Raw genomic sequence first — 14143 nt, 5'->3', positions numbered from 1 at the left:
AATCCTGATGTTTGTTCCCATCGAGTGGGGTAATGCAGTCATTGTTGCTATCAGTTTCCTCTTCCCATCTTTCCGCCCTCTCTTCCCGTAACCTCAGGGAATTATTATGCCCATTACTATTTCTGATGGGTTTATCTATCTTGGATTTTGTGGATCGAAAGATCTTACTAGAGCCAATGTGCATACGCAGGTCTAGCAAGATTAGTGAGGTAAAACTAAGGCCATAATAATGGAAGGAGGAAATTTTAAAAACTAGAGGACCGTTATGTGTTTTATCATCACTCTGCCGCACCCTGGATATATGTCCCTTCTGTGAGGAACTGTCCAATTATCATACACGTGGGTGTGTGTTAGTCTGGGTTGACTAGAGAAACAAATTCACAGACACTCATATATGTATAGGAAAGAGCTTTATATACAAGAGCAGTTAAATATTGAGATTGTCCACCAGACTGGACCCTGATGGTGGGAGGGTGGTGGTAGTAACCTGTCACTGCACAGAGTGAGAAGTGATACGAACCCTCATGGTGATGCTGCCTAACTTGGGGTTCATGTTGCCTACCTCAGACTTGCAGTTCATTTTGGTGTCACCTCTTTTGGAAGTATCAGGGTGTACCATCTGTACTCCCCTATCTCCCTTACTGATGTCACTGCTAAAAGAGTGTTAAAAATGTCAAACCCTTTAAGTACTTTCATTACAGGTCAAATCGATATTAAAGGTATAGGGTCAGAAGAAAGTGTTTTTCCATCGTTTGGAATTGAGGAAAGATTCCTGAAACTAGAGCAGTTTCCTGAAACCATCGAAGGTTGGGTGTATGGCCTAGAAAAAGTTGGGTGAAGGTTGGGTGTATGGCCTAGAAAAGGTTGGGTGTATGGCCTGGAAAAGAACGTTCTCAAATCAATGACATTTTATAGTTTCCTCTGAAAGCAGGAAATCAAGTAGAGTTGAGGAAAAGGAAAATAAATTACTTTATCAAATTAAAAAAAAATTTTCCCTTTCAGATTTAAGTAATCACAAACTCTACTACTGGCTTATTTTTACTAATCTTCTAAGTTGCTATTTCACTGTCCTATAGGATTGAAGAAAAGCCAAATATGAGTATGTAGCTAACAATAGCGCCCAAATGTTATTAGCTATTAAACATTACAACCGTCAGGTGGGATAACTTTGTAGTCATCGTATATGAATGTCCAATAGTATAATTTTATCTCTCAACTTCAGAGTTGTAGTTACAAGTGGGTTCCTTACATCTTTGGCTGGTGGAGCTCACAGACTTCATATATATATGTATAGATAGATATAGATATAGGTATAGGTATAGATATAGATATATAGATATCACCCTACAAAATGACCTTCCATTTAAAATTATAAATAAAGTGGAATTGGAAACCAAGAGTATTTAAGTCTGAATTTCTTTCAGTCACCTTTGAGATTCTACAGATTGCCCATGGAATGAAGGCAGAGAAACTCCATGGCCACATTTTCAAGTTAGGCCAAAGCATATTCCAGCAGGTGACACGTCATCCATCATATCACTGATATTTATTAGTTCTCAGCTTTAAACCCCCCTAGCTCTTATAATTACTTTAAAGTTCTATGTCAATTAAAGATGCAAAAATAAGGTTGATGTTTGAAGATTGTCATTCTAGATCTTATGCAAATTAAAAGTGTGCAAATATGTGTGAGGTTTGAAGATTGTCATGTGTTTTGCTTTTTTGTTCAAAATCTTTTAGGTATTCTTTTTGATCATTTTATTGGGAGCTCTTACAGGTATAACATCCCATAGTTAAATCACAATAATCATTATTGTACAATTGCTACCACAATTAGTTTCAAAACGTTTTCTTTCTTCTTGAACTCCTTGATATCAGGTTTGTTTTATCCCCTCCCCTCCCCACCCAATCCCTGTACCCCAGCAGGAACCCTTATTTATTTATTTTGCCCTATTTACATAATCCAATATATACATTTATATACAATTCTGTTGTTTGCTCCCCTTGAGTGGGATTGTACAGTTATCAATGCTATCAGCTCCCCACCCCTCCTCTTCCCGTACCTTCAGGGAACCATTACTCCGGTTACTGTTTCTAAAGGGTGTGTTAGTCTGGGTAGACTAGAGAAACAAATTCATGGGCACTCCTATGTGTATAGGAAAGAGCTTTCTATACATGAACATTGAGACAACATCCCAGCTCAGTCCAGATCAAGTCCATAAGTCCGATATTGGCCCATATGTCTGGTATTAATCTATAAAGTTTTCTTCAGACTCACGAAACACATGAAATCATGCTGAATGCAGGAAGATCACAAACCAGTGGGCGGGAATTCTTGTGGATCCAGTGGCAGTGTAAGCATCTCAGCACTGGCAGGGGTCTCCACATGGCTTCTCCAGCTCCGAGGCTCTGGCTGCATCAGAATAGCTTCATGTGGCTTCTCAACAGAAATATCTCACAGGGAGTGAGCCTAGAGAAAGAGTGTCTCCTGCCCCCACGGCAGAAATACAAGCGTTCCCAGAATCCTCAGGAGAAGGCCATGCCCACACAGAGATCTCATTGGCTATGACCTGATTGACAGGCTAAACTCCGCCCCTTCACTCTTAAGCCTCTCAAATTGACAAATGATTATAGAACGACCACAAAGGCTTATTGATCTTGGCTTTCATATATCAAGTTATTTTAATTATACAAATGAACATACACAAGTTTAATATGATTAATGAGGCAAGACCAATAAGAACCATAATACTAAGGGGAGGAAATATTAAAGAATTAGAAAATAGCTATGTGTTTCATCAATTTGGCCTATTAACCAAAAAATCAGAAATTCCACATAGATAGGGTTTTTAAAATCTAATAAAAAGATTTCTCTTATTGTAAGTCTCCAGGCCTCCTTGGTCTGGAATTGATCACTATTATCATCATTATACTTATATACCATATATAATTTTGTGAAGTGAAACTCAGTCTGTGCAAGTAGAATTGAAATATGAACAAGTCGCAACTCAGGACCACCCCGGGATTAATGTCATACGGTATTCAACTGTAGTACTATCCTCTCTGAGCAAAACTTGATCGTCACCGTTTCCTCATGGATTTCAGGAGCTGTGTCAGCAGGTTTTCTGCTTTCCCGACTGACCTTTTGGGAAACTTTCTTCCGCTGATGGAATTGTGATTCTGTCACAGTGAAAGATGCAGTGTACTGCAAAATGGTGACTGGGAAAATCCAACACTCAAGCTGGACTCTCCTGGGCAATCCTAGTACATTCCTCCTCTTAGTTTAAAAGAAAGTGAGTACTATTTAGCACATTTAAAGTGTCTTGCTTACCTAATGAGACTAGACATTTAAAATAACAGAATATAGAAAACTTATAGATTTAAATAGTGTAGTTTATTAATTTAATAAACTAATTATTTAATAAGATTAATTTATAGTATCAATTATATAAATTATCAGTCAATTATATTATTGATTGATTATTTTAATATTATTATTTGATATCTAACATTATTGATTCTTTTAATAATATTAATACTATTAATTAATACTATTAATACTATATAATTATATTAGAAGCATCATTACCTTTCTCTTCCTTCATTCTTTTCCCCTGATGTTGAGCGGATTCTGACCCCTAGCAAGCCTCTAACTAGAACAGAACTGCTTCACAAGGTTCTTCAGGTTGTGGTCTTTATGGAAGTGCATTGTCACAACTTCCTTCCACAGACTGGCTTGTTGACTCAAACCACTAACCTTTTGACTAAGAGCCCAGCACTTACCCGCCATGCCACCAGGTATCTACCTCCTCTTGCTTTTATTATTCTTTATATCCCCTATAGCTTGGTACTCCTGGGTTATGTTTTGTTTCATGACTCCATAGGTTTCTCTCCTGGTCATATTAAATGTAATAGATGAAACCAAATGAAACCTGCTGCCCCCGAGTCTCAGAGAACAGCTGGCAGCTTTATCACTGCCCTTTCGATTAGCAACCAAGCACTCAGTCACTGTGCCAGCAGGACACCTTCATAATATAGGGACTTAAATGATTTAAAAAATATATTATTTGCTTGCTTGGGGATGTCAGGAGTTACAATGACGCAATGGCAATGGCATCATTTATTTATCTTTTGTTTTTATTATTAATTTTATAATACATTATTGAAATACCTTGCACAAGCCAATATACCCACTCACTTACAATTCTGTTGTTCAGTCTCCCACCCCCCCACCCCCCATTGAGCTGGGTTGTACAATCATCAATGCTTTTAAAGTAAGCTACACTTGAGTTAAATCCAACTTATGTAACATACTACCAGCATGAACTTGTGCAGCCAGCCCTAGTGGCATAGTGGTTGCCCTTTGAACTGCTAACCACAAGATCAGCAGTTCAAAACCACTAGGGCATGTTAGACCTTAAAAGTCCTTTTGAAACACGTGCATCTCCCCAAATGCACAGGTCCATAAGGGCACCTCATTCAAAGCTGGTTACTGGCTGCCAATGCCAAGAAAACAGAGGGCCCTCTGTGGGGAAGTGTTGGGATCTACAGGACACAGAACTAAGTTCTTGAGGATGATTTCATGCCTCCTTCAGTTTTGAACACTAATCAATGTGGAGTGAATCTGGAGTTAAAGATAAGGCTTGCGATTATGTAAACAGTTACAGCTCCGGAAAACCACAAGGGCAGTTCTACCCTGTCCTAGCGGGGCAGTATAAGTCAGCATCAACGAAATGGCAATCAGTAGCTTTTGGAAGTGGAACAGGATAAAACAAGGCCATTTAACGCCATAAGATTTTAAAAGATGGACCTATCCTTAGTACCATGCCTGCCCTATAGTAGGGTTTCAATCGGTTGTCATCAAAATGCTTCCATGAGTTTATATCCAAACAAACCTTTAATGATTCTAGTTTACAAGAAAACGGAAAACCCTTTTTCACAACTCTTTGGAAAACTTAGTTTTCTTAAAGAGTATAGACACAAACTTGTGTGAATAATGTCGTTGTTGTTAGATGCCATCGAGTCAGTTCTGACTCGTAGTGACCTACTGGTAACGGAATGAAACGCTACCAGGCCTACACTCTCTTCACAGTTAGTCTTAGCTTGAGCCCAGGGTTGCTGTCACTGGGTCAATGTATCTTTGAGGATATTCCTCTTTTGCACTGTTCCTCTAGTTTATCAACCATAATGTCCTTCCCCAAAGACTGGTCTCTCCTGATTACACGTCCAAAGTACGTGAAACAATGTCTCGCCAGTTTCTATGGAGCATTCTGGCTGTGCTTCTTCCAAAGCAAGTTGCTGACTCTTTAGGAAGTCCATGGTACCTTCAAGATTCTTCACCAGCACCATAATTCAGATACATCGACTCTTCTTTAGGTTTCCTTATTCCATGTGCAACTTTAACATGCGATTGAGGCTACTGAAAATCCCCTGACTTGAGTCAGGCTTTACCGTAGTCCTCAAAGTAACATTCTTGCTTTTCAACACTTGAAAGAGATCTTACGTAGCAGAGTTAGCCAATGCAATACATCCTTTCTTCTTGACTGCTGCGTCTCTAAGCATTGATTGTGGATTCAAGCAAGAAAAAAATATTTTACAACTTCAAACTTTCCTCCATTTATCATGATGTTAACTGTTGGTCCAGTTGTGCAGATTTTCGCTTTCTTCACATTAAATTGTAATTCATACTAAAGGTCACAATCCTTCATGTTCATCAGCAAATGCTTCAAGTCCTCCTCACCTCCAACATGCAAGGGTGTGCTATCTGCACATCACAAGTTGTTAGTAAGCCGTCCTCCCATCCTGATGCTGCATTCTCCTTTATATAATTCAGCCTCTAGTTCTTTGGTATGGTGAGAAGTATGGTGAGTCAAGTAAGTATGGTGAGAAGATACAAGCCTGAGGCACACCGTGCTTGATTTTAAACCAGGCAGTATTTCCTTGTTTTGTTGCCACAACTGCCTCACGATCCATGTGCAGGTTCAGTATAAGCACCATGAAGTGTTCTGGGATTCCTATTTTTCTCCAGATTATCTATAGCTTGCTATCAATATTATTCAAATTTATTTAAATGGGATATTTGAATGAACTCAATAGAACTATAAATCATATCGAATACTATTGAATGTAATATAAGCTTTTGTCAATTAATTCTTCGTGTGTGTGTGTGTGTGTGTGTGTGTGTGTTTGCTATTGTGTGCTGCTGTTGAGTCCACTCCAACTCACAACAATTCTATATGATCGAATGAAACTGCCTTATAGAATGTTCTAGACTATTATCTTTGCAGGAGTAAATGGCCAGGCTTTTTCTCCTGAGGAACTGCTGATGAATTTGAACTTCACATTTCTACTGCGTATGTAATCATGTTGCCACCAGGCTGTTTCCTGTGTTCACCAATTAAGACCCTCTGTAGAATTGCGTTTTTCCTTGGGAATCAGGAATATGTTCCTCTCCATTGAGTTAATATCTTTGTTAATTTTTAAAAATCAGTTTTTAAATCACGGGTGCTCGGCTGGCACACACACCCACACAAGGTGGCATGGTTGTCTTTTTAAAGTAAATGAGGCTCCTCGCCAGTACAGGGGTTTCAAGTGTGGTCATAATGCAGCATACATCAACACGTGGCCTGTCCTCCTGTGATAGCCTGTGTGTTTATCAACAATTGAAGAGAAATGGATGTGACAGAGACTAAATAGGGATGGAAGAATTGTCTACCTTCTCTACTTTTTTTCAGTAAAATCTAATGGACCACTTACATCTGATAGGCACTCATCCAGGCAAATAATCTCACCTAAACATTTGCTACAAGGGTCCTACCTAACGGTTTATAGAAACCCCTTGTCTGACACCCCTTTTCTCATTTCTTCCAGGAATTTCTATTACATCACGATGCTGCGGGATCCAGTGTCGCGTTACCTGAGCGAGTGGAAACACGTCCAGAGGGGGGCCACGTGGAAAACCTCTCTCCATATGTGTGATGGGAGAAGCCCCACCGCCGATGAGCTGCCCACCTGCTACCCAGGGGATGACTGGTCAGGCGTCAGCTTGCGGGAGTTTATGGACTGCAGCTACAACCTGGCCAACAACCGCCAGGTGCGGATGCTGGCCGACCTCAGCCTCGTGGGCTGCTACAACTTGACGTTCATGAACGAGAGCGAGAGAAACACCATCCTGCTGCAGAGCGCCAAGAGCAACCTGAAGAACATGGCCTTCTTCGGCCTCACGGAGTTCCAGAGGAAGACGCAGTTTCTGTTTGAGAGAACATTCAACCTCAAGTTCATCTCCCCGTTCACGCAGTTCAACATCACCAGGGCTTCCAACGTGGAGATCAACGAGGGCGCGCGTCGGCGCATCGAGGAGCTCAACTTCCTGGACGTGCAGCTTTATGAGTTCGCGAAAGATCTTTTCCAGCAGCGCTACCACCACACCAAGCAGCTGGAGCGCCGGAGGGACCGGCAAAAGAGGCGGGAGGAGCGGAGGAGGCTGCAGCGGGAGCACAGGGGCCACCGGGACCCCAAAGAAGACGGGGCCTCAGAGGGGGCGGTCACCGAGGACTACAACAGCCAGGTGGTGAGATGGTGACCCCAGGCCCTCTCCTCGCCCGGAGGGGGAGGCTATGCAGGCGCATTGACCTTTGCTGCATTACCTTGGAGAGGGAAGATGGCCTCGCGGCAGTAGATGGCTTCCTTTCCGCATCTGCCTCCTCGTTGTCTTCATTGTATCCGGATGGAGAGTATCAGTCTTATTTTGCTTCCTTTCCGCCTGACGGTTTTCGGTCAGTGCCGTCACGTGGGGTAGGAGCGCATGCGTCATAGACCACCTCGGGAGGCTTGTCATGGAGCAACGCACCAAAAGAGAACGAGTCCCGGCCATTACGTTAGTGGTGGCGAACTTGACCTCTGCCATCGCTGGAACCTACAGAAGCACAAGCAAAAAGCCGAATGACCGATTGGATGTTATGTTGAAACGGATTGGCCTGTCTCTGTAATGGAACGATTTGTTTAAAGAGCAGAGAGAGAGAACTTTGAGCATTTCAAGGAGTGTTATGCCAACCCTGGCAGATGGGTGCTGGTACTTGTCTTTGAACTCTATTTGAATGTGCTTTAAATCCTAAGTAGAGTGATGTGCTTGTTGCAGTTCAACAAAAATACCCTATTGTTGACCATTGCTAGAGACCCACCTCCTAAAATCTCTGCACTAAATAAGTTTCCTCTTCCGTCATTTAAGGAATGAGGAGGGGGTGCTGTACTGACCTGGCTGTGGCCCCTGAGAAATAAAGAGCATTAGTAGTAGTATTTAAGAGAAAACATGCTTACATCCCAATACGTCACAAGATTCCACGTTATCGTTTTCTTTTCAAGGTGAGGACAGATCGCTAAATTAAGCAAAATGAAGGTAGGACAGTACCCCTCTGTCACATGGTTCAAAACACTGCTAAAATATAATTTTTAAAAGGAAGGCTTCAAAGGACAGTTTCAGAGTAGTCATATTCTTTGACAGGGGAAAAAGGCTACAAGGGAATCCAGCCCGAGGAACAAGAGTTTTAGCTCCTGTGCATAAAATCCACCTGGAGGTAACTAAGTGAACAACTCTGATGTAGGTCAGCAAACATAGATTACCACTGATGGGCTGATTTTCTCAGGGGCTTAGACAGACTCTTCCTCCCGGCATCTGGTATAACCTTTGATCTCACCGTATACCTTTCCTATGCGTAGAATGAGCATCTTTATCAAATTATGCTTCTCCCTATCCTTGGCTTCCTCTGTCATGAAAGTGGGGAGATTCTTCAGGGGTTCCCTATACCAAGAATGAGGAGAGCGTCTTTCCCTTTCTTAAGTCAATCCCATACAATAAGTATGCGTTCTCAATTCATCAATAAGAAAAGTGGAGCCAGTAGACTTGAAAAATCGCTTCCTCAGAAATGATAAGCCAGGTCTAGCGGACGGCATCATGTTGTCCATATGGGATAAAGACTCATTCTGCCCAAAGCGGCCTGTCAGTCATTCAGGAAGCCAGCTGTTCTTGCCCAGAAGGGTTTGTCTAGTGTGCTTTTTTGAAACATATGCAAGAGTGAAAAGAGGCCAAGGAAATATTGTTCATCGGTTGGTAGAGATTAGGCTGACGACGAGAGTGTCTCCCCTGCAGATGACTCGTTTCTGAGGTAGGATGGGAAGGGAAATTGCAGCTGGGATTAATGAGCAGATCTCTCTATTTTCACATTTCATTGTTAGGGTGCCATGTTCTGCCTAGAATGAGAGAAATGCAAATGACCCTTCTGCCTGCCTCTGTGAAGCACACACACACACACACACACGCACACGCACACGCACATGCACACGCACACGCACATGCACACGCACACGCATGCATGCCAGTTAGCACACACGCATGCATGCGCATGCAAGGACACACTAATCACCAGTGTTTTACAATGTGGAAGATCAAAACAAGTTAGAAAGCATTCTAGGTTTTTCTTTTATACTCGCACTAAACATCTAGCAGGGAATTCAGTCATTGCAGCCTCTACTAAGTTCACACTGTTCCTTAGGCACCTTGGGATTTCGATCAAAAGGCTTTCCACTGCCTTGCTGCTGAAGACTTGATGTATGGTGCTCCACTTGAGATGAGCAATCAGGATGTTCAGAGGCGGCAACCACCTCTGGGTTGGCCTGAGGCCAAAGCTGAGCAAATTAGAAAGACTGACATGGGCTTCTTCCTCGTATCATTTCACTCTAAAGTGACATGTGTGTCACATCCCCGGGGTCTTATGTTGATAGAAAATGGAAGGTAGAGAGAGAGCTTGAAAATTGATTGCACACCTGCATGCCGAGTGAAGCTGAGGGTGGGATGACAACGGGAAGGTAATCTGGGTCTCAGAATCTATGGGGATTCAGCAGCTTTCAGGTTCCCATCTAAATTAACTCCAGATCTATTCGCGTTAAAAACTCAAGGAGGTGTGAAAACATCCTCAGGGAGTTTGTACCGTGTCCTGTAGATGCCAACACTTCCCCCCAGATGAGGCCTCTGTTTTCTTGGCATTGGCAGCCAGTAACCAGCTTGGCATGAGGGGTCTTCTTTTATCCACGCATGTGGGTAGATTCACATATTTTAAAATTACTTTTAAGGTCTAAGGTGCAGAATATTAATTATCCTAGCCTTTTGACAACCTAATCTTATTTTCAGTTACTAGAAGAAAACTTCCCCGAAAATGATTTGGATATTCTTTCTAATAATTGATGACATTAGCAATGACTATTCAAAAATGGTTAAGTATATTGCTAGGATTACGGTTAAACAATTTAGAAAGAGTGGTTTTTAACATCTAAATGTGTTTTCCATTTGTCCTAAATGGCTTGAAATATAAGGATTTTCTTGGTTTAAATGAGCCTTTATAGACCGTTAAAGGAGGTTAAGGTCGGAGTAGAACTAACAGTCATAAAGAATAATAATTTACTCATAGGTTCCCAAACTTATGTGGCCTTTACAGAAAAAAAATTACTTAGCACCCCCTTTGACAATGAAAAACCTTTGTACCAAGGCCCATAATCCAGGATAAAGTGTAGGAATCTGCTTACGTAGCCCTCCCCTCACCCCCACCACTGTTCCCGTGCTGCCCAAGAGATAGTAGCTCTCACTTTGGGAAATGGTGTCCTGCATTGACATAGCCAGGAGGTGAGCACCGATCCTTAAAAAATAAGTGTTGAGAATATTGGATGGTGTTGATATGTGACTGCTTTTCCTAGAGAATTAAGCTCACAGTGACTCGAATGTAAAGAAGAGCTGTCTTCGTGATTGATTGCTTGAGTCCTTCAAGTGTTTGGGGGTTCTTTTACTAAAGCAAATGATCTCTGATGACACCACGGGTTAAGCATTGGACTGCTAACAGCAAGGCTGATGATGCAAACCCCCCAGCTGCTCTGAAGGAAAAGAGGTGAGTCTGGATGCTCCAGTGAGGTCCCAGACACCCATGCAAATTGACCCAATGGCAGTGGGTATTATGAAAGCAATGACGCGAAACTTAATATTGATTAAAAAACAACCAGATAGAAACTAAATGGGAAATATTTCAAGTATTTTTCAATGTCATTCATTTCATAATGTATAGATCTGAATTTTTGCATTTACTATCTTATGTGATCATCACTACCATCACTACCCTATTAAATATGACGTCTCTTCATCATCCAATTTGACCGTTTTCAATAGACATACAAAGATGTTCATTCTTTCCCCCAAATTATATTTTATGAGCAAGAAGGCTGCTCACAGCCTGTCTTTTCCTCCGACTTCACTGCTATTCTGACTACGTCATGTTGCTCAGTATCACTATTGGAATTGGAGGTTGCAAGAATTTTTTAAAAATCCAAATAGTTGTTGATCTATACCTTCACTGACTTTTTAATGAAACTAAAGGGACTTACACCATGCCAGGAAGGCTGGTGGCATTGACTGTCCATTCTCTTCCTCTATGGAGGGCACCTCTTATTAGGAGCGACATGTCCAGGACTACAGCAGTTTCATAGATACGTCAATACCTCAAGCTGGATGTCTATCCCTTACAACCCCCAAATTACTTAAGATGAAGGCTGATGGGATGTTACAATGACTCAGGAGAGTTCAGTGGTAGACATATGCAGATTCAATAGCTACGTGAACAGAGGAGCTGGATGGTCAATAGAATCACTGCTAAAAATAGACAAACAAAACCCTTCTTTTTCTCTCTACTAGGTTTTCTCCATGTCCTTCGAATTCTATTAGCAACGTATTGCTTTAGTTCCTAAAAATGTTTCATTTACTGTTAAACGAGTCCCTTTGGCTGTATGGCCAGAGAGAAGAAATGTGTTAAGCAGTCACATACTAACAGCTTCACCCAAAGTGTTTATCGAATTCCATTTCTAACCATGACCTGCAGCTCAGATGAAAGCCCTGGATAAGCAAAGGGAGTGGAGATGGGTAGGGGGTTGTTGAGGAGAGTGAGGGTATCAATAGAGGCAAGTAGGGCTTCTAAAACAAGGAAGCATCTTCCATTAGTGGAAAGACGAGGGGGTAAGCCTGGGTCAGGCACTGTTGAAAAGGTGGTTTCTGGAGACATCATTCCTTTGACCATTTCAAAGCCCTGGAAAGGAGATAAGACCCATGAAACAGGACCAGAGCAGTAGGATGGTTTTAGTATCTAGAGTCAGGTTGACTGAGCTGGAGGAACTGAATCAAAGAGAAGAGAGGCAAAGCATACCCTAATCTGATCATAGCTGTGTCTCCCGGCTTTTCCTCTCCCTAGCTCTTGGGCCTCTACTGGTCACCAGAACCACAGGTAGGGCTCTCGGCTGGGCCTGAGGGCTGATGAGGCCTAAGCATTCTATACATTCTTGGTCAACACTTGGTCAGGAGCATGACTGGCTCTTTGGCTGCCCTTGTTAGGAACTTCCCCTCTCTCTAATATTCTAGCTCAGCCCCTGGACAGAAGCCAATGCCTGCTCTTCTCGAGTGACATCACTTGGACACACACTGGGTCTAATTTTCTGACACTGTGGCTTAGGCCCTTCAGGGCAAGTGGACGGGGTGCTTAAGCCCGTGTCTTTTGTTACCTACTAGATGGAATGTCCTTGGCATGTGCAGAGCAGACGTGTCTTACACAGGCACTGAGATTTCTAGAGGACTAACGTTGAGGCTCATCTGCAAAGACAAAGCACCTGAATTTCCGGCAAGGCCTGGAGCTAACCCAGCAGACACAGGATCCGAGAACAGAGAAACAGGTGTTTGTTGTGCCTGTGTGCTCAGCTGCCTCCAGAAAAGACTGCAGCTGTCATGCTTTGTCACAGTAAGCAGCACCTATGTGATTCACAGGTTCTGCTGCGCAGCACTGTGGGAACTCATCAATGGGCCAATGTCAGCGCTGAAAAGCCTCGGTTCTGGCTGGGGAAAACGTGTTCTGAGCAAGCAAAGTGGTGTGTGGTTCAGCTATTGTCAGCTGCGTCTTCCATGTCGTTGCCATTCATGTTTTAAATCTTGGGGTCATCTTTTATTCCCTCCCCACACCCATCCTCAACTTTTTCTGAAGCACTTCTTGGATTTTGCCTGCATTGTTTTTCATTTAAAATATCCATTTGATGTTAGAAAGAAATATCTGGTGCCCCTCATGTAGGTGTCAAGGTAGTTATTCTGTAGATAGTCCTTCTTTCTCCTGGGAGATATTTTCTTTCGTTTCTGTGCAATAAGATGTATGAACCTGGGTACTAGGAGATTGTATTGTGATATTATCAACCTTTATTGCTATTTAAAATGATCGTTTAGTTTGTAGAACTGAGGATTTTCATTGATGTGAAGCACAATTTAATGAATAAGTTAACATATTAAACTGTTGTGATGTCAAGAACAATTGTTTTCCCTTGTGTTTTTTTGTAGAATGAGAAAAGTTGGTTAAACACTTTAAGGGATTTATGGATAGTGTATCTATCAGATCAGCTTTGTCAAACTTGAAAAATCCATGCTTTGGATACAAATGTGGTTCCTGGATGTGAAACTTTAACAGCCCGAAAAGACAAAGAAAATGTGGATTGAAACAATGTAAAGACTCTGAGACCAGAGAGATTTCACAGTCTCTCAACCACATAAGCTTCTCAAACCATGGTTCTCAGTGGCTCACTACACGGCCCCCCTGTCCCCCACCTCTCCTTCCCTTCCCGAGAGAGCGCGTGCGCGCGCACACACACTAACATTCAATGTGAAATGTGTAAAAGCAGCTAGGAGATGTAGAGATGAAGGAAGACCTTGGGAAAGAGTGACGGGAGAAAATAACAGTGAATGGAGCAAAAGGGAGAAATTGTAGTCTAAAGATATGGAGGGGTGGGGTAGGGGTGGAGGGGTGGAAAGTAGGGAGAGGAGGAGAAAGAAAGAAAGAAAGAAAGAAAGAAAGAAAGAAAGAAAGAAAGAAAGAAAGAAAGAAAGAAAGAAAGAATGAAGACGAAAAACACAACGAAAACGAATTGGCCTTCTTAAAGTTTGCTATGTGTCAGATATACAGTGAACCCTCGTTTATCGCGGTTAATCGGTTCTAGACCCTACCGTGATAAATGAAATTCCGCGAATAGGATTCCTTATTTGTAAATCAAATATTTTCGTAGTTAGAGCATAGAGGACATGAAAAAA

General features: G+C 42.1%; 1 protein-coding gene across 1 annotated transcript in view; it reads left to right on the top strand.

Annotated features, from left to right (window-relative positions):
* HS6ST3 (heparan sulfate 6-O-sulfotransferase 3) overlaps positions 1–9322 on the top strand; it is a gene marked incomplete at its 5' end in the record, with an annotated part of 1085728 nt that extends 1076406 nt beyond the window's left edge. Inside the window, one exon of the mRNA XM_004714078.3 lies at positions 6868–9322. Coding sequence (XP_004714135.3) covers positions 6868–7579 — 712 coding nt within the window. The remainder of the gene's footprint in view (positions 1–6867) is intronic.
* Positions 9323–14143: the final 4821 nt, after the last annotated feature.

This window comes from Echinops telfairi, unplaced genomic scaffold (assembly GCF_000313985.2).
Source record: "Echinops telfairi isolate 266 unplaced genomic scaffold, ASM31398v2 ScPeMD7_24;HRSCAF=84, whole genome shotgun sequence".
Lineage (NCBI taxonomy): Eukaryota > Metazoa > Chordata > Mammalia > Afrosoricida > Tenrecidae > Echinops > Echinops telfairi.
The sequence above is the reverse complement of the archived record's forward strand: the minus strand, read 5'-3'. Positions and strand labels throughout refer to the sequence as shown.